Source organism: Erithacus rubecula (assembly GCF_903797595.1).
Source record: "Erithacus rubecula genome assembly, chromosome: 14".
Taxonomy (NCBI): domain Eukaryota; kingdom Metazoa; phylum Chordata; class Aves; order Passeriformes; family Muscicapidae; genus Erithacus; species Erithacus rubecula.
The window spans coordinates 17576100-17597369 of record NC_136666.1 but is presented as its reverse complement, the minus strand read 5'-3'; the positions used below and the strand labels follow the sequence as shown (position 1 = coordinate 17597369).

At 42.4% G+C, this 21270-nt stretch overlaps 1 protein-coding gene across 17 annotated transcripts; it reads right to left on the bottom strand.

Moving 5' to 3' along the window:
- Nucleotides 1-1328: 1328 nt before the first annotated feature.
- On the bottom strand, nucleotides 1329-20029 carry TPM1 (tropomyosin 1). 17 transcript variants are annotated; one of them, XM_079318253.1, is made up of 10 exons: nucleotides 19754-19888; nucleotides 19018-19143; nucleotides 18717-18842; nucleotides 12714-12847; nucleotides 11398-11515; nucleotides 10873-10943; nucleotides 9967-10042; nucleotides 9369-9431; nucleotides 9040-9109; nucleotides 1560-2085 (listed from the first exon to the last, which is right to left on the bottom strand). In XM_079318253.1, the coding sequence occupies exons 1-10, from the start codon at nucleotides 19865-19867 to the stop codon at nucleotides 2003-2005; spliced, it is 981 nt and encodes a 326-aa protein (XP_079174379.1). In that variant the 5' UTR covers nucleotides 19868-19888; the 3' UTR covers nucleotides 1560-2002. The 17 variants fall into 17 exon arrangements, with proteins under 17 accessions (XP_079174390.1, XP_079174378.1, XP_079174379.1 ...); XM_079318261.1 differs by lacking the exons at nucleotides 1560-2085; nucleotides 9967-10042; nucleotides 19018-19143 and adding exons at nucleotides 6224-6429; nucleotides 7738-7816; nucleotides 10535-10610 and having other exon boundaries at nucleotides 19754-20029; XM_079318249.1 differs by lacking the exons at nucleotides 1560-2085; nucleotides 19018-19143 and adding exons at nucleotides 6224-6429; nucleotides 7738-7816 and having other exon boundaries at nucleotides 19754-20029.
- Between the last annotated feature and the right edge of the window lie 1241 nt (nucleotides 20030-21270).

Genomic DNA, 21270 nt, shown 5'->3' with positions numbered 1-21270 from the left:
TTTAAGCAGCAAACAAAGGGCCTGACCTCACTCAGACACATTGTTGAGGACTCAAGCCCATACCAAGGGTCCATAACAGCGACCCAGTGGAGCTGGCAGCACATTCAGCTGGGTAAGACTTGCAGCCCAGTGCCAAGTGCTGCTCTGTTCTACTCCTCTGGCTCTCTGGGTGGCCTTGGGCCCTGCTCTACAAACAATTGCCAGCACAGAACTTTGTCACAGGAAACCCTCCTGACCCCAGCAGCACCACTGGGAGCCACGTATGCACAGGGACTTGAATGAGCTCTGAGAGCTCAACCCCCTGACATTTCTCCCTAGTGCTAAGGAAGGAGCAAGAGATTAGAGTAACTTACCCCTGCACTATGTGGTTGGAATTTTATCTGTCTCCAGTACAGGATAAAGCCTTGCAGGAGATTTGTAACATGTATTTTGCTCCCCAAAAACCACAGGAGAAACATGAAGCCAGTGATTTCATCCTTTCCAGTTAGGATCACTTGGCAGCAGCCAACAAATCACACAAAAGCTTGTAATGTTGCCAAGTTCCTCCCTTTGAAACACAATAAAAAAACCCCAGTACATCTTCCCTCTCTGACTCTTAACCTGAAATTATTGTGTATTACTTTACCAGCTGATAAAGTCACCTGTTTTCAGTTGCTTGCTAAGGGTGCACTAATAGAAATTCTTTGGTTTGGAAGGTTATCTGTACCCCTTGCTGCTAGAGGGGTGGACAGCATCAGCTTTCAGCAATATACAACAGAAAACAAAGGAATAAAAATTATTTCTCAAGTCCCAAAGCTGCCCATTGACAGACCTCAAATAAACACACCTACACATGCAGAAATTAGCAACCAGTAGTGAAAAGTTGAGCAAAAGTATCTCTTATGAATGTGACACATGATTTTCAAAGGTTTATACTGCATTGAGGTAAATTAGCACATAATATCAGGTAAGATAAATGAATATGGGCCTCAAAGGGCTCCTGTGAGCAGCAGCAGCTCCATCTGTCCAAACCTCCACATTTCTAAACATTGACCTAACAACACAGGAAAGACAAGAGCCAGTGTGTTCACAGGGCTTCACACAACCAGAGACACTGCACACAGGCAGAGTTTACACAGGGATGTGATGAAAAACAAACCACAGGAGAACAAAATTTAAAAAATGTCCTAAAATGTGCATTTTATTTCATATCATTATACAATGTTTACATACAGATATACTTTTAAGACTGCTCAAAGAAAGTGTGAAAAAAGTGAGGCAAATATCAGTTCAAAAATTCCTCCCCTACCCCAAACCCCCACAAATAAAATACATTTTAACACAATCTCTTCCAAATTAATGTTTTGTCCTGAATTTATTGAATCTTTCATTTCAACATGAAAAATACAATCGAATGAAAACTCAAGGTGAAATGTTGACCTACACTTCTGTATTGAGTTGCAAGAATACAATTTAAAACCTTCAGAAGCCTTCACTTTTCTCCATTGCTTACATACCTTTGTTTTACTGAATTAGAAGGCACAGAAAGTCCAAATTCTCACAGATCAGTCAAGTTCTGATAAAAATAAATTACTGTGCTGGACAACTCCTAACTTGTTTGTTATCAAACAAAAGATTTCAAGTAAAACCTTTTGTTGGAAATAGCACCATTTCCACCTGATCCCTCTTGAACAAGAATCATTTTTCTTGTGTTGGCACTTGAGGTGGGACACTTTTTTGCCACAGCCAGGATTCATCAAACTGAGCACACTGAACTGCTGAACTCTCTACAAAGTGTAGGTAACATTTTTTGTTGGGAAATGGCACATTTAAACCATAATATAAAGTTGCTTAACCCGCATATGGCTTGCCCATTTTGGTGTTTCCCTGACCCCTGCTTGATAATTTAGCAGATGTTCTTGTGACTGTGGTGAAAATAAAATAAAGAAATGTTTATGGGGCTTCACGGCAAGCAGGTGTAAAAATAATAAAACAAAGAGCGTGGTTGCTGCTAAGAAGGTTTTCACATGTTGTTTAACTCCAGTAAAGTTTGATCCAGCATCTGATGCATATTAAGGTTTTCTTCTTTGGCATGTGCCACTTTCTCTGTTGTGGGATTAGAAAATTGAAACATGAATAGCAGTTCTTTGGAGGCATCAATTCTCAGAACATGAAGGCATGCAATCATCATTTCTCTCACAGGTTTAGGAAGTTAAGAAACGTGCATGCTCATAAAATACCAATGTTTCCAGATAACACAACTAGAGAGAATTCCAAATTAATAAAACAGCAAGTAATGCAAGTTTAGAACTGTTTACAGCTGCATTTGTTAAGAAAATACACTGCCAACAGAGACACTATATTCTGGAAGCTCTTTGCTTATAGGTATGTGAGATAATAAGTGGTTTTTATTTTTTTTTTGTTGTTTTTTTTTGTTTTTTAAGTAGGCAATAAATAAAAAAAGTTCTTTGCAGATACATAATAAGAAGTTCCATAGAATTAAACACTAAGAACAAAAAAAAAAAAAAAGAAAACTATTAAAGTTTTCAGTGACCTTTAAGAAATTAATTTCTTATTCTTTATTTCTTCTAGAAAATAAACAAACTCAAAGTTAGTGGCCTTATGTTGCATGCACATAGGACAATCACTTAACACACATAGTGATACAATAAATGAGCATTATGTTCTGTGGTGCATCCTACTGGGATCAGTAATATAACTACATACTATGCAAGCATACCTTGGAACTGATTTGGTATTGTCAGATGGAGCTCCCATCCTTTTTTTTTTTTTTAAATACAAGCCAAATTCATAGTAAGGCAAAATTATCACATCAAAGTCTCTAGAAAAAAACAGCTGTAAGTATCCTTTAAGTTGGCTTTGAAATACAGAAATATGAATTCTAGCCAATATTTTTTCACTCACTGTGGTAAAAATCTAAGGTCCAATTTATGTTGTTGGATAAACTGAGTGCCTTTCTGCAAGGCAGGCTGTTACTTTCTGGATATTGTTAGTGAAATGCTGTACTCTTTACTTAAGTGAAAAGAAGCTACTGTACAGCAGAAGAGCTTAATGCTCTTCCAAAACAGGTGTGGAGACACTTAATGAAAAGCCTCATCCAGAGGAAGCATTTTCATATTTTCCCAAGAGAAACTGAGAATTTCTTTCCTTAATTTACCACAAAATCAACAGCTAAAAATCAATCAATCAATCAATCAATTTCTAAGTTTCTTGCTTATTTCTACATTTACTGATTCATTCTTAAAGGAAATTTGGAAGGAGGTGTTTCAAACAAGTTAACAATATAAGTTTAATCCTCATTCAATGCCAGCTTTAGTTCATTAGTTAGGCGACTGTTTTGCTCAAGTTGCTGGTAGAGTTGGTCTGTACAGGCAGCAAGCAGGTTAGAAGGGAAAAAAGAGGCAGAATGAAGACAGATTAGACAGAGAAAACAGTTAAATAAGAGTTAATAAAGAAACTGGTAACATGACAGACAGTTCAGTAACACAGGAAGGAACATTTTACCTCTGTTTCTAGAACTTTTGTAATTAAACTGCTACTCCAGGGAACAGCTATTGTAACATATCAAGAACTGGCTAAGAATCCTGCTGTGGGGAACAGTGAGACACAAACTGGAATAGAAATGGAAGAACTGCAGCTACATTCCTGTAAGTACTAAGTCTTGTTTTAGTCTTCTGTACAGTGTTTTATGAGTGCCATTTTTTAAATTATTTAAAGTGTGGTGGAACTTCATCTGGCAGTAGACAGAAAGAAATTGCCCCAAGCATAAGTAACAGCAGAAGAGATTTAAATAAGCAACTACCACCAGGCTTGACCCAGCCCATGCTCCTTTCCTAGGAAATGTGATGGGCTGAATGTTAATTTTGATAGGAAAATATACTTGTGTTACTGGAATCAACACATTTTAATACCTTTAAATTGCCAAGTTTTACTTCAGAAGAAAACAGACTCACACTTGGTGAAAATGAAAAGGAAGGATGAACACCTTCATCACCATGCTCAAAAACAGCAAACAGAGAGGACAATTCATGTTGAAACACAACAGCCACAGCCATGTTGTGACAGCACATTTAGTGAGAGTTCCTTTGCAGACTGAAAAAAAATGTTCCACAATGGCTTTTGACTATTTTGTGCTCTCAAATTGCCCATATTCTTTTCAATAGCCTAACTGCTCTCCTGACTCTTGATCCCAGATTATTCCCCTACAGGAAATGGCTGTTTCTGATTCTTTTTCACAAGCTGCCACAGGAATCCTCTTCCCCTGCAGGCACTGGACACAGCAAAGGCAAAGCTGTGCAGTGAGCTGTCTGCAGGACATGCTTGTGTGGTGAGCAACTCCTCCCTGCTTCCTCCCAGCCCAAACTCTCTCAGCCAGCTCAGTAAAGCCAGTAATAAATGGATTTTATCCCTCTCATCATGATAATGTCATGTACTCTGAGCAGCAATGTGTCATCCCTCAGTGCAGAGCTGATCGTGTAGGGCTGACACAAAAGGCAGGATTTTAATACTGATATTTAAAATCACTATGTTAAAAATTGACAGGCTTCCACAATGGATTTTGGGGTTGTTTTTTTTTTGTTTACTTTTCTTAAGAAATACTAGTATTGCAGGGAATTGACTGGATTAAAGACTCTGCTAAAACAATGAACCAAAACAATAGATTATGAAGTTGGAGTGTAATTTACTCTGGCTCAGATGACAAGTTACAGTTGACCACATTCCCCCTAACTCCTGGCAATTATGAAGTCATCAGCCTCAGTCATTTTGCAAATATTCCTCCCATTGTATTTGGTTAACTTTTATCTATACCACTCTATTTGGTAACCCTTCACACACAGCCACTTACTGTATGTCACTTGAAGAGTGATAAGTTACTGAACTTTATTACTTGAACTATCTGTGATTGCTGATATATATCCTGTATTTGGGCTTCTCTCCCCAGCCAGCAACATTAGGATGAGCCATTGGCATATCCCAGTTTTTTGCCTAAGTTATCCAAGGATAGCAGGCCAGGAAGGGAATGTATTTATTTGCAAGCCTTATTTGGAAAACAAATTTTGAGGAGGGGAGAAATTCTAGTTTAGACTGCACTGTTGAATCATCTTGAAGCTGAACAAGAAAGAGACATTTACATTATTCTACAAGTTAAAAACTAAAATTCAGCTATGGCATAATGAATTTATTTTGGTGACTTAGGAACTTTAGCAATATATAGTTATAGCATCATCAGAAATCAATCTGGTTTTCACTTTCATGTGAACTGGAAAATAACTTCTTTCACTGTGATGTAAATTAAGTTAAAATAAGGCAATAAACTCCCTAGCTACAAATAACAATATATTTAAAAAACCCAAGATGTCAATATTTAATGCCTCATCCTTAATTAGACAGTGACAAATCAGCTGAAACCTGAAACCCATGATGTTCCACTCTGGAGCAGAGTCATTTCATTAATAGTATAATCATGAGAATTTTCCTTCTCCAGCTTTGAAACATTTCTCATGGGCCTGCAATTCAAACTCACAAGTCTGAAATAAGCACAAATGGAAAGCTACTGAAACCTCCCCAATGAACTTCCAATGTTACCGTGCCACTCAAGAAAAATACATTGTTAAAACCCCAAAATGTTAGCAAGCATCATCTTTGCTGAATAATTGAGGTGTGAAGGGGGGAAAACTTTTTGCAAGATGTTTCAAGGATTACTTCTGGATGAAAATAAGAATTTAAAGTTTTTGATATTGCCTCTTTAAATCTGTCTCATATATATAAGTTAATGAACAAACACATTTAAATAAAAATAAGAAATCTTCAGCATAAAGCTGGGAAAAGATTTCAGGCTTTAAAGTGAAAAATCTGGCTACATCAAGGATGTAACTGATCTGACAGCCAGGCTCCCACGACCAAGTGACCCCAAAGAAATAATGTCCTTGCAAATTCTGTCCTAACAATAACAACTGCAAAAATCCCTATTACAGCTATTGGTCATTTTATCTGCAGTAGAGTTTGAGAAAAACCAAGATAATAACTGGTCAACTTTCACACCATCCCACACACTGCACTCATTGGCTTGGCATTGTCAACATTCAGGCAAAAGTGTTCTCAGCTAAAATATTAAAAATTTCATTAAAAAAAATGAAATCCCTAATGGCATAAAAGCGCAAATTTTATTAATAACTTAAATAGTCATTCAAATAATTAAAAGGCAAAGGAATAGCAAAAGGGATACAGCTGGGATATTTATTTTACATTGAGAGATGTAGTTTCTGTACAGCAGAGCACAAACAGAGCATGTTCTGAGACAGGTTCTAGAGGAAGAGTCAACTAAGCTAGAAGACAGGACAATGAACCCATGAAACATCCAAAGCTTGGAAAGATGGTTTATCCAGCCTGATGAAGATGTCTTTGGAGAACTGAAGCAAAGAAAATTATCTGCATGAAAAGAAAAAGTGAAAGAAGGTAGAAAATGAAAAAAAGGTGCAGTAAAGACTTCCAAAAAAGCAGCAATGGCACAGCAAAGCCCAGCATGCTGAGATGACCATGCCAGAGAAGCAGCACACCATGCTGGGACTGGAATGATAGTCATGTCCTCATGTACCAGTAGAAAACAATTTAAAGTCTATTTTTCACTTAGAAATATCCCAAATTGAAAAAATATTGTAATCTCTCTATAAAGAGGAGAAAAAAAGAAATCCATTTGCTTCATAAGCTACTGAGCAAAACCATATGTTGGGAAGGAATTTAAAAACCAAAAAAAAAAAAATCAAAGCATACAAAGCAGGCAACATTAGACCTTTCCTAAAAAGTTGGTAGAGAGAAAGAGGAAAGTAATGAACATGAAGAAAAAAAAACCATTTAAAATATGAGTGCACACACAATATGTTTCAAGCTCTAAGCAAACCTTGTTGAAAGCATGCCTGGGCTTCCAAAGGGGAATGCTGGGATTAAACATTGCACAGCTCTTCCCCTCTCCCATGTCAGCTGCAGTGACATGCATGGCAAGGAAAATGGAGACAGCACAGCTGACCTCTGCTCAGAGTCCATGGAACAGTTTGTGTCAAACACTGCAGCAAGAGTCACACCTCACAGCTGCTGACTTTTTATTTTTCTCCTTTGGTATTAGCAAATTTTAGTGTATGCAAATAAAATTGTAACTGCTGTCCAGAAAATAGGCAGAAGATAACCTACAATTCAATTGTTGCCTTTATGGGTTTAAATGGCAAGGTGCATTAAATCCATTTCCACTCTTGTAATTTAGTGGTAAGAGCTGAAATTTTCAGAGCAGTTAGGGAAATTTAGATAAACACTTTCTACTGTCATTAATAGAGAATACAATTAAATTTAAATTTCTGCAGGAACTTTGCCAGAGCAAAAATTGTGACAGTAGGCAAAGGAATACACTCTGAATGCAACATGTCCCACAGCAATTTTCCCTGGTAAAACATGATGGGCTTGGTAGATAATATTTGAACAGAGCTGAACTGGAAGGATAAACACAAAGAACAACCACAAGACACTGAATCAAAGAGCAACCACAAGCTTACAAAATCACCATGAGTATTTACCTGGCTTGGCACAACACTCACCCACACTTTGCCAGGGTAAAGCAATGGTTCATGGTATTTTGTAGCCCTATTGTCTCTACAGGAAAGCATCTCCCAGAGCACAGGGAGCAGCACCGGTACCGCGCAATCAGGGAGGGCAGGGAAGCAGCAGGGGACAGGCTGGGAGCACATTTACATGGAAGTCATGTCATTGAGAGCGTGGTCCAGCTCCTCACTGATGGCTTTGTACTTCAGTTTCTGAGCATAGAGCTCATCTGTGTTCCCCCAGGGAAGGCAGAGGTGGGCAAGGAAATGGAGCAGGAGCGTGGGATGGAAGGTGAAGGTGGTGGCGTGGGGATATCATCCAGAAGCCAGAGGAAAGGGGAGGAGTGCACACAAACAAGTGTCATGACAGATAAAATGAAACAAAATTAGAGAAGAATAAAGGAAAGAAAAGAGTGAACAGTTCTATGCAACATGTTCATTAAGTGCATTGCCAATGGGACAACCTGTGATATACAGAAAAATAAGAAAATGAAGAGTACAAAAGAAGCAATAATCCGTGTTTCACTGCCATGGATTTTTGTTTTAATGCTTTTTTGTTTTAATTAAGAGGGGACACAGGAGCTAGGGAGAAAAGATCCAAAAAGAGAGCTCCAGGATGATGTTACCATTTTCTACCACTTTTTTTTTTTTTTAAAACCACTCTGGTTTGCATGATGTCAAACTCAGCATACAGCAATTTTTATTCCTTCTAAACACTTATCTTTCTTCTCTGCTTCCTTCCTGAGTCAGGGATCATAATTTTTCAGCAGCTACTTAGGCATTTCATCACCTTCATGCAGAATCCAGCTTACCAAGCTGTGCAATTTAGCTTCTTCAAATCCTACACTTAGTGTAATGCATCTAAATAGCAAACTCCATATAACTACAAATTACAAAGTCCTACTGAATTATTTCCTCCAGAGGCAGGAAGCACATTCTACTACTCTGCTGCACCTTACAAACAAACACCTTTAAGTTAAATAAGCTGTCCTGATTATGTATACAATCTACTAGCTTTACCAAACCCAATAAGTGGTCTGTGCCACAAAATGCCTGTCCCAAATCACACTTATCACAGTAATAAATTAGGTTAGCTACATTCCTAACTACTGCAAACATAATGCAACTCTTCATCAGCTTGTCATCTGATCATTTACCCTGTAACACTTCTGTATTTCTAAGTAGAAGAGTATAAAGCAAAAAAATGGAAGGAGACTTAAGAGCATAAGAGAAAAAGTAACAGGCAAGAGCAAAACACTGTTCACCTGAAGCATTTAAGTTGTCAATACATTTCATTTGGAAAATATTTTGTCTATTCTTTAAGCAGACCCATTTATATAAGTGTGACGAGTCAGCCCAATAAAATCTGGTATAAAAAAAACAACAAAAACCCCCAGACAAGTGAAGAATAAGAGATATGCATTTCCACAGTAAGTAGAAAAACAACTCATACCTTCTAGGTCATCAATACTCTTCTCCAGCTTGGTTACTGACCTCTCAGCAAACTCAGCACGGGTCTCAGCCTGAAGTCAGGACAAACACAGACTTACTTTAGGAAACATGCACAAATAGTTCTTAGGAATAGAGGAGAAATAACTCAAATGAGGAAAAGAGTAGACTGAGTGGAAGCAAATAATAAGGCTAATATAAACTAATTTCTAGTGGAGATATTTAACATTAAACTGCTTCCAAAATGGTACATTTGTCCTTACAGCATCAAAGTAGTGTTTATACTACAAGGTGCATTGGAAGATATATTGCAAAGAACAGCTCTAATTTTACCTCCTTCAGTTTGTCAGTCAGAACTTTAATCTCCTCTTCATACTTATCTTCTTTCTGTGAGTACTGTAATTAGAAAGAGGATCAGTGGTATTAGATGGGTATTCTGAATATACCAAAAAACCCTCACATTCAAAAGTCTTGTAAATAGATTAGCTATACACAAGAAATTGTTATAGGCAAAACATAATTAATTCCTGTGGTAACGTGGTTTATTACAAGAGTCAAACTTCCCTTGAGTTAAATTCCAGTGCAATATGGTGGGAATTCTGAGAAGAAATTAGTACTAGTTTTAAAGAGGAATGTCTTTTGGAGAAATTTCATGTTAGTACACAATGCCATTTTGAGGGACACTCTATAATGAACCTTTAATCCTGTCAGAGTACTCAACAGAACATGTGGCCAAATAATACTGATATATTTGGAACTACAAGATATGCTGTGCTCCAAAAGGAGCCAAATATGAACTGGGTAGTAAATCCAAATGCCTCTATTGACAGCAGCCCTGAAGAAATGCTGCCAAGTGAGCAGCATCCAAAGAAAATCCCATTGGCCAGATGACAGTGTAAGGGGCACATTCTCTCCCAAGTCTCTAGCCTACCTTCTCAGCCTGAGCCTCCAGCGACTTCAGGTTGTTGGTCACAGTTTTCAATTCCTCTTCAAGCTCAGCACATTTGCTGTTATTTTGGAGGGAAGGCAGGAAAGAGGAGGATGGAAGATTCAGTCAAGCAAAAGAAATAGGAGAAAATAGGGGGAAAAGATAGAGAATAATGAAAACAATTACAGGGCAAAAGAACAGCCTCAAAAGCAGCTGATCCATCACAGATTGAAAGCAACTCTTTGTGATGTTGAATACCAGTTCAAGTGCACATTAAGACAATGACCAGACAGAAATTTATCTACAGCTCTTGGCTTACACAGAAACAGTTACATAGCTTTCACACGTGAGACAGTTCAGCTTCTTTTGGCTGCACAGGAGATCAGTTTTGAAGACAAAAATCAATGAATAAACAAAAAAAAAAAGAGACCAAAGAAAACCACCAAAGCAAGATGCCAAGGGAGTGAAGAGCATAGCAAGGACTTGTTACTACTGAGTGAGCTAACTGGCTACAAAAGCTGAAACACTTGGGTTGCAGTTAAATCTAAAAACTGTTCATTAGTATCAGTACCTTATCCTCTGCAGCCATTAATGCTTTCAAGTTTTGATCCATTATTCTTAACTGTTCTTCCAGCTGTCGGACTTGGCTGTTAGTGAACACATGAAATGCACAAAAGCCATTCACAAAATCAGTGTGCAGGTACAGCATGCAGTGACAAAACACACACACACACACACACACACACACACAAGAACACATTTACTTTGGCACTGACCATTTATTTCAACAATTTCAGTTAACGAGCAAAACACAGCTTTGAGCTGAACACACAACGTGCTGCCAAGGTTTTCATGCAGTTACAGCTCTCCTCCAGCACCTCACACATCCCAGGGCAGCTCCACACTTACCTTTCTGAGAGCTCAGCACGCTCCTCAGCACGCTCCAGGTCACTCTCAATGATCACCAGCTTACGAGCCACCTACAAGGACAAGGGACAATGTTATTGTAACAGGGATGTTATTATGTAACACAGGGATGTGTTAGTTGTCTGTTTCTAGAACCTACAAAGCAGGGGGCTCTCTTCATTCTTTGGTCAACACATGAATTTTGATTATGTGGTATCTTCATTATTCATCTGAGACTTAGTTATCTGACATTTTTCCAGACCTTCCTTTCACTCACCAAAAGGCAACTGAAAAATACTTCCATCCCTAAGAGCTTAGGCAATACTCTCAAACATTTTAATGAAAGATCTAAGCACAAATCTCCTGTCATCTCATCCCTTGAGGTATCTGAGTGTCTAATTTTCCTCTCACAGCTTTGAAGAGTGGTGTTTATGATCTTTTGAACTTAAAAGGTAAAAGAGAAAACCAAAAATTACAGGCACAGCCTAATGGGCTTTAGAAAGAGATGCCCTGCACTCAAGAACTGACCTCTTCATACTTGCGGTCAGCCTCTTCAGCAATGTGCTTGGCCTCTTTCAGCTGGATCTCCTGGATTTCCATCTTCTCTTCATCCTTCTGGGCTCTGTTTTCAATGACCTTCATTCCTCTGAAAAACGTGAAAAACAGGAAATGCAACATTCAGGGCTTGCCAGTTGATCTCCAGCTCTGCTACTTGTGGTGTATGACTTTCAGTTTATTCAGGTGAATGAAGCACGTCACGCAGCTGAGTCTTCACACCATAGATTTAGTCCCCTGAACTTACATTTCAGAAGTTTAAGGAACAAAGCATGTCTTAGGAAGGAATAAAAAGTGTGATTTATTTAGCTTTTACTGTAGTTCACCTGTAGAATTCTTTCTCATTTTAAATGGCAGGAAAAATTCACCTTATAGAAAGGTAAAGAGGGTTGCTTCTAAAGACCTAATAAGACTGAAAACATCTCTGCTTTTACACTCATCAACAGCATGTTGTGACCCTTGCAGGACTGACAAGAACCATGTCTATGGGCCACACTCCCCTGAGTTTTGCCATGTCAGAGCCCTAGAATCTCTCTGTGCTCTCTAAAAGCAAAATTTAAATCCTCCATAACAAGAAAAACTGCTTGTTGCACATGTCTGATCCAAAATTACCTTAAATGTTTCAAAACACACTGTGTGTTGCTGGCACATTTCTTTTCAACAGACTGCATCCTTAGTAACATAGAAATACACATTCAGAATGTGTGGGTTTCTTCCATAATAAAAGGTTCTATCACAAAAATATTGTACACATATAATTGTACATTATAACTGTATAAAATACAATTGGAAGAAGAGAGAATATCTCCCAAAGTCACAAATCTTGACTTCCTAACTTACATTATGGACTTCTGGAAATCTGCAGGAATTGTCAGTCCCTTTCCTTTGCTCACCTTCACTTACCAATCTTGCCAACAGGAGAACCAAAGCCTCTTCCAGAACTTTGCTATTCTACAGGTAAGATTTTCTACCCACAAGGAAAACAGGAATCATGCACTAGCACAATTGTCATCTAATAAGAGAAGTATGTGTGGGGACAAACAGTTTCCCCAGGATGTGGCATCAAAAGACCTACCACACTTAAATCTCATCTTCACAACAGAAAAAGAATCCAAGCCCAGACATTTTGGACATTTCTACAGACAAGCTGCAACTGAAGTCCACGCACAGAAAGGAAGAGCAGATAATGTTCCACTGGGAGTGGTTTAATTTATTTCCATAACCCACACCCTGTCAATTATGATCTTTGTCATAAGGGTAACAAATCACTCAGGTGTGGTTTCACCCACCTTTCACTCTCATCTGCAGCCTTCTCAGCCTCCTCCAGCTTCTGCAGGGCAGTGGCCAAGCGCTCCTGAGCACGATCCAGCTCCTCCTCAACCAGCTGGATGCGTCTGTTCAGAGAAGCCACTTCACTCTCAGCCTAGCACAGGAGCAACAGAAATTAATTCATCACAAGGCACACATTCCCTTGTGAAAGGTTACCCCATTACCTGCTAGTGCCATCTAACAGCACTTCTGACATTTCTGACTTCATACAGAGATGTACGTGCTTGAATTGTGAAGTCATTGCTTAACAGAGTGATTTAAAAAAAAAAAAAAAAAGTGATTAATGCTTGTTTTCAATGAAGTACATCAAGGACTGTACAGCAGGTACTAGTAAGAATAATGCATCATTATCCAAATATTTTCAGTTATTGTATTTGCAGACATTAATTACAGACCTTCCCTTTTTAAAATCGAATCAACACAAACTAATTACTCAATTCTTTAGTTACCCCAATTCCTTTATTTATGACCTTTCACCATATTTTTAAGAACTGTCCTGGTATTTCCTTGAGTTCCATAAGAAGGGTTCAGTGTAAACATGTAAACATGGATCAGCATTTGGAATGAGACAGATGACACAGAGAGAATATGAGAACATTTAAGAATTGCCCAAATACACAGAAGTTTTGTTTACAGGCAAGCTGTGCAAGAGTTGACAAAAAAGGCACCAGCAAGGGCTCTGATACAGGCAGCAATCCCTTAAAATATATTTTTCCTCCCATATTCCATCCTCAATCTTCCCCTAAATTTGCCTTTCTTGAATTACCTGTTCACTTCACCTTTTGTACAACACTCACAACTCATCTGCCTCTTATCATTACAAGCTATTACATGTTACAGCCTCAAATCTACACTTGTTTAAGTTGCACAGTAAGTTCCAAACCAGTCTTCTTGCAGAAATCTTTCCTTTCAAAACTATATTAAACACAATGTGTATATATAAAAGGGTAACTATTCTAAAAAGTTAATTACTTCAGAGAGTAACACTAAATTAGTACTGAAAACTAGCATACCTAATATATATTTGCTATATGTGAGCAAGTACACATCTGAATTTCCTATGATGTCTAGTTGAGGGGAGAACCAACCCTCTGGTAAAAGTAGATACCAAAAGTATCAGTTTGGTATCTCCTCTAACTAGAGGTAGCTGGATACAGTTGTCCACAGCAAAGATTTTGCTGTACACAACACAAGAAAGAATAACTTATAGGCCAGACAAGTAAAACAACCCTTGACATAAAAGATGTCCAGCTACAATGACTGAAATTAACACATAAACAGGGAAGCAATTATATCTTTGAGCATTAATATGCATTGATAGTGAACACATAGATCCAGGAGGAGAAGAGAGATACACATTAATCCAAATATAAAACATGTAGCTATGTAATCATGCAGTAGTATTCAAAACCTATGATTTTGGACTTCTGGCTTTAAAACAGTAAGAATTTGAACTTTCACATTTAGGAAAGAAAATGACCTGTCATAAAAGCTACCCTAGGGAAATTTGTTACATTACCAGTTAATGATTATCATGTCAAGACTCCTCGTCATGATAAGTGCATAAAATGTGCTTTAAAAGCACAGGGTGACTAAAGTTCAAGTTTTCACTTCCTGCTCCAGTAACTCACTAAGGATTTACCAACCAGCCTTATATGGCCCCAGTTATTCTTCTACAGAGCAGGGCTTCTCTCCTTATATGGCAAGGAAGGAAAAAACCCCACTGACACTGGGGCACTCCCACTGCTACCATGCAAACATAACCTGCTTTCTGTTCTGGCACTTACACACCACATATTTCCACAATGAGTGATGACATGGATAAGTTACCACTGGGTGTTAATTATCACTGTTATAAGGGAGATTGTGTTTTCCAGAAGGAGGAAAAAAACAGGTATTTTGAAAAAAGTAATGACCAACAGTCCTTTGAGATGTATGTACTCAAAACAGAAGATTCTCTTTTAAGGGAATGGCTCTTAATCACAGCCTTGAAGTTCTTTAACAATCTGGTTTAACAATCAAAAGCTGGAGGCTGTGCTACGTTTTGGCCACAGCTGTAGGTTTTTGTTGTTTGCATATCTGTACCTTGCACAGGAAGAAAAAACCCTCATGTCACAACCCAGCTGGTGACACACACACATTGCACTGGGGGAAGGGGCAGATTCACACCTCAGCTCACTTACTGCAGAGCTCTCAAAGCCTCCCTCCCCAAGCATGCAGAAATACAGCTGCAACAATAAAAACCCCTCACCTGTACCATATCTACATGTGCCTGGGAGTTCAGTTTTCAGCCTTTATTCACCCCAGCAACGACCCCTTCCACACAAAAATTTCAATACCATCTCAATGTACTCTGCAGAATTCCACACCAAGCACATAAACCAACCACAGGGAAGAGACAAACACTAACCTTGAGGGTCCTAAACCTTATTGCAATGTAGTGAACTCTTAAGGGAAGACTTCAGCAGAAGGCTGTAATCACTCCTCCAGCATTACTCCTTCTGCCACAAAAGTTAACAGCAAACCTCCCCTTTTCTATAGAAATTCCTTAATATATTATCCTTAATATATTATTCAGAATAATACATATTACTGAAAGTAGGAATATTTGTGTCCTTTAGCCTACAAAGCTTAGAAAACAAGTACAAGGTTTTTTTAAAAATAACCTACGTCTCTTCACTGAAAAAAACCCATGTATGCAAGTGATCTGCAGGAATGCAATAGTTAAACAAGCACAAGCAGCCATATTTTGCTCCATAAGGGAGTTCACCTGCAAGTAAGCAGGAGGCTCTTCCTTTGAACTCACTTCCCAAAATCTGCAGAAAGGCCCATAGTATACGGGAATCAAATAACCACCACGTTTTCTATTGTAATAAACTACACAAGATCCTTGTTTTTCTGTAACCAATGAAGACACCGAAACTGTCTTTTTTACAGCAAGAAACATTAAGCTACAGCTGCTAGAACTCCCAAAGGCCAGTGATAAGATAAATAAAAGCCCTATCACGGTTTTTTTTTTTTTATTGTGATTGCCACCCATAATGACATCTATGCAAACCTATGCTGCTCACACTCGATGTTGCCTCTGCCTAAAACCAAGCCGATGTTCCTTTGGCCTCTCAAGGTTTGGTGAAGAGCAGATGTGCAGCCCGCTGCAGGCTCACGGCGCCAGGTTCCAGCTCAGGTTCAGCCCTACGCGCTTCCCGAGTCGCCATGCTGACTGCACAGACAGAACTAGGCCTTGTGGGCGGAATAACCCCCACAAAACCTTGCTCACAGCGTGTTACAAAGCAAGTAATCTCAAATATCTAAGTTTAGCCTGATGCAAGCTCGGCGTTTTGCTGTCGGCCAGCACAGCGCTCGGGTTACGGAGCCGGGAAGGCACCGATCGCCCGCAGGTAACACCCATCGTGCGGGACACAAGGAAACCGGGGGAACGCGCGGGGCAGCCGCGCCCCCGAGCCCCGGGCCCGAGGGCAGCCCTACCTCCTCCCGCAGCGCCCGCTCCTGGTCCACCTCCCGCTGCAGCCGTCCCGCCCGCTCCTCGGCGGCGTCCGCCTGCTCCTGCAGGCTGCGGATCTTCCTGCGCACGGCCTCCAGCGAGCTCATCGCCGCCATGCCCGCTGCTCGCCCAGCCCGCGCCGCTCCCTCCGCCCGCCGCGGCCCCGGAACTCCCCCCGCGCCTCAGCGCTGCGGGGCGGGGCTGCGGCACCGGGCGGCCAGCGGAGCAGGGCGGGGATGGGCCTCAGGAGGGGCCGGTCCTCAACCGGCATGGGCCGGTCGTGGCAGTGAATGGGCCGGTCCTGGTGCGGTTCGACCGGGGATGGGTCAGTCCGGCCCACGATGGGCAGCTCCCGGCGGGGCTGGGCCGATCGTGGCCGGGGCTGTGGCCAGGGCTGGGCAGATCGTGGCCGGGGCTGTGGCCGCTCCTTGCCCGCCGTGCCCGGTGGATGTGCCGCTTCTACCGGGGCTGGGCCGCTCCTTGCCCGCTCCTTGCCCGCTCCTTGCCCGCTCCTTGCCCGCTCCTTGTCCGCCGTGCCCGGTGGATGTGCCGGGCCAGCAGCGCCGCCTCGCGGCACAGCCCGCCATTCCCGGACCGGACCGGACCGCAGCCGGGTCCATTGCCGCCTTTCCCCCCGCAAACATCATAAAATAACACCGAGCAACCCGCCAGATGCGGCTCCTGGGGCACGGGGAGGTGAGAGGGGGCCGCAGCTGCCCCCTCTCGGGTGGGGATGATGTGCCTGGTTTTTGGGAGATGAGTCATACCGGACAGGTAAGATTTTCTCGTCCCAGTGAAAGGCGTGTCCATCCCAACGAGCCGACACTCCCTCCCTGCCTCTGCCCTTTTCCCAAGGCTTGGAACTATTCAAACTAATAAGGAAAATACTGGGTCGACTGCAATGCCCCAAAATACACTCTGCACTGCCGAAAAATTAAATACTTCCCTAAACTTTCAGACATATTCCATGCATACAAATAAATAAGGCGTTTACCTCGATGAAAACAAGCCAGACACTCTCCCTCCACCTGAGGGAAGACTGCAAATAAAATTGCCCTCATCTAGTTTCCAAACACTGTTTTCCAGCAGGGGAAGGTGGCACTGGGATCAGTTAGGAAGATCTTTAGTTTCAGAACAGGCATCTAGTAGCATTTCTCCTGCCTTCATCTTAGGCAAGCTATTTCCAAATACTCTGCATACTTTTCCATATAAGGAATATCTCCCCTGAATCTATATGTGGTTCTTTTGAACAAGCTGCACAAATGTCCTGCTAGGAAGCTGCCTCTCCTCTGGCAGCCACGCACAGAGCAGACATCTGATCCACATTACACACGGGTCCTCTCTCCTGTTCTTTCAACACTTTGTTAAGTTCCTGGGTTCTCTTTCGAAGCTATGTAACTTAATTGCCATACTGAAACTAAACTTTTTTTTAAATCCTTTACTCCTTTTAGAAGTAAAATAAATATAATAACTTTCACGCAAAGTTGTTGTTTGTAACATTTTCGTTTCTGGAAGTATCCTTCCTCCCCCTGAAATACTATGTTTTCTTTCTTTCTTTGTGGCAAGTCCTTTTCATTGTGGCTTTGAGGCTGACTTTTAAAGCAGAGCTATAGGAAAAGGAGGGTCATTGCTTTGGAAATACTGTAGTTTCATCACTCCTGTAATTTAGACCTGAGATTTACTCAAGGAGAATTGAATTGTCCAACAGCAGCAATAGAGACCAGGACCTTAACTGTACTCTTATGGTTCCTTGCATGTGATCCTTTAAATGCATGTCTGGGACAGACAGGTGGGTGGGATGAGGGCCTGGGAGAGGCACAAGCTCTTGACTTATTACCATATAAAGTGCTGAGCTATATATATCTCTCAGCTTGCTCCCAGGATCCCTGTCCTATGAACTTGCAAAACTAGCAAGTATCATCTTCCGGATTTAAAAAAAAAAAAAACAAAAACCCAAAAAAACAGGAGAGGACCTTTTATCTCAGAGATCAGTGAACTAAACCAGTATCTACCAGCAGATCTGACACATGCATGCCTAGGAAAAGCTTCCTTGAAAACAGAACTAGCAGCCCTTGCTCTTCTGGATCTCCCTCACCTGTACCTACTCACTATTAACTCTCTGCTTCAGTTCCACTACCAAGACAGTGTTATTCCAGCCTGAGCCATTTTACCCATCACCTGAATAGATAAATCACCATTTCTTTGCTTTCATATCTAGATTGGCAAGTACACGTGAAAAGCACATGTCAAGTGAGCAGAAACCCAGTCAGATGCCTCTGAGAGAGTGCAAACCCCATGCAGGGAGGCAGAGCTGTGTTCCCACCTCCCTGCCCAGGAGGTGCCTGGACCCTGCCTTCAGCAAAGCTTTGCAGTGCTGCTGAGTGGGATTCAGGCTGTCCTGAGCAGAGGGAGTGTGTGTTTTCTCTGTCAGGCTTGTGGTGAAAGGGATGGGGTAACTTACATCCGTGGCCTTTTTGTCAGCCAGTTCCAACTTTTCTTGTGCATCTTTAAGGGACTCGGAGTATTTGTCCAGCTCATCCTCGGTGGCCTTCAGCTTCTTTTGTAGAGCCACCAGCTCATCCTCCAGCTGTGATGTGGGTGGAAAGTGGTGGAGAGGGGAGGGCGGGCAGGAAAAGGTGCAGCAGGCAGCGTGATCGTGCAAACGGAGAGGTGCGAGTGCAGAAGAGACAGAAAAGGGCAGACAGAGAGAGAAAGAAGGAGAGACAGTTAGATCCTCTTTGCTTGCAGCAAGGGCACAATACCTTGGCAGCATTCTCCTCTGCGGAGAGGAGGCTGTCCTCAGACTTGTGTAGCTCTTCCAGCACTTGGTCCCTTGTATCCTCCGTCCCACGCAATTGTTTTTCCAATTGCACAATGTCATCCTCTAACTAGGTGCACAAGAGGAAATATAACGCACAAATATGTTTCTGCCTTGGCTTAGAAAACTGTGAAATTCATTTATAAATCACTCTCCCTTTCTCCCTCCTCCTTCAGGATCTTCCAGAAACGTGCAAACAATGTGTCCCCTCCCTGAATCGAATAACGCCCAAGGTGTAAATGAGGGGGGTTGGAGAAGGACAAAAATGTGGGGCAGACGTCCGGATTAGGGCGGGAGGGCAGCTGGAATCGGGCACATCCGAGAGATGCTGGAGTGGGCGAACACAGCTTGAACTGTCCTTTGCCAAATGGCTGCACATCTGTCCAGCGCTAACCAGGTGCTCTGGGCAGCCACCCTAAGCTCTCCGTCCCCCTGTGACAAAGGCACAGAGGTCATGCAGCTGTCCCAGGGCCCTGCTCCCCCCTGAAATCCCGGGAACCTCCAGCCGGCTGATGCTCTGCCTTTGGGAAAGTTCAACCAGTTCTGCAGGGGCGCGGGGGTGGGATTTAACAAAGCATGGTGAGAGGGGGAAGAAGAGGGGAGGAGGGGAAAAAACCAAAAGTATAGTCTGGAAAGATTTGCGCCCCGGCGCTGGCTGCGCCCGGGCCCTCGGTGCAGACCTGCTTGCTTCTCTCCTCCGCTGCCTTCTTGTCCGCTTCGGCTTGCTCAGCTCTGTCCAAGGCGTTCTCCTTGTCCAGCTTCAGCATCTGCATCTTCTTCTTGATGGCATCCATGGTGGCGGTGGGCTAGGGCAGCTTCCGAAAGGATCTGGGGAGTGGCGGGACGGGTGCGGGTGCGGGATCCCCGGGGAGCGGAGCGGGACGCGGCGCCGGCCGAGTGCGAGCGGCGGGCAGGGAGCGCCTCACTGATATGTACTTTCCCAAGGGGCTGACTGCATTCCTCAAGACATCCAATACTTTTTTGGAAAGGGCTTTTTTCTTTTTCCCCTCCCCTCCTCTTGTCGTCCCTACCCCTTTCCCTCTCTCACTGCCCCCCCCCCGGGTTTTTTTGGGAGGCACAGCCTTCCCATTCGCTGCCGCCTGCCATTTGACCGCAGATATGACTATATATGGGATGCGATGAGCGAGGTAAGGCGGGGGAGCAATTTGTTCCCATTTCCAAATAGGCAGAACAGGACATTTCGCTGCTGCTCCTGGGAGGAAAAAAAAAAAAAAATAGCAAAGCAGCAAGCCGGAGAGCGGGGAGCGAAGGAGACGGGGCAGGGCTTCTGGGTGACACCAGAGCCGTGCTGGAGCCGTCCCCAGCCCTGGAAATCAATCTGTTGTACAGCAGGAGGTGCAGAGGCGATGGCATCAGGCGGCGGACGGGCAGGAAGGGGTTAAGCGCACGGAATGACCGCTCGGAGAAATTCCCCGGCAGGGGGACAGGAGGAGGGGGCGAGGACAGGGAACCCAGCTCCAGAGGCCACTCGCACCCTTCCGTCATGCCAGCGAGGGACAGCAGCAGATAGACAATTAACAAAATTACATATAATTAAGTGGAAATCTGTTTAATTCGCTTCTGGCATGTCTCTCAGTCTCATCAGCAGAGTGAGCAAGACACAGCACGTTGTCCTCAGGACACACGCTGCCTTGTGCAGGGTAGAAAGTACAGGGATGTGCATGAGTCCCACAGGATGTGGGTTGCACAAAGAGAAAATTAGGCAGCCTCTTTGTCTACATTCGATAGTTGTAGCAGAAAATTCCTCCCTGGTGCTGTCACTGGATCAGTTGGACTGATGTTACTTTGCAGGAGGAGGGAATGTTCTACACCTTCAGGCCCAGGGTACCTGCCAGGGATGTTAAGGGCTGGATTTGCAAAGCAGCTCCTGGAGAGCTTAAACAATCTGCAGCACAAAGTTTCAGCTCTACAAGGCAGCAAAACTCCCTGGGGAGGGTTCAGACCAACAGCTACCATCCCCAGATCCTCCAAAAGGCCACAATCTGAATTAACCCAGGAACTATACAAAGTTCAGAGGCTCACGATTACTCATGGGGATTCATGTGTGCTGCTCCTAGGCAACAGAAGTCCACTGTCAAAATAGAAGCTTTCCTTATGCCTTAAAGAAAAGATGATTTCTCACTGCAGTCCTTTCTCACAGCATTGGTTTAATAAACAAAGTAGTACAACAGTAACA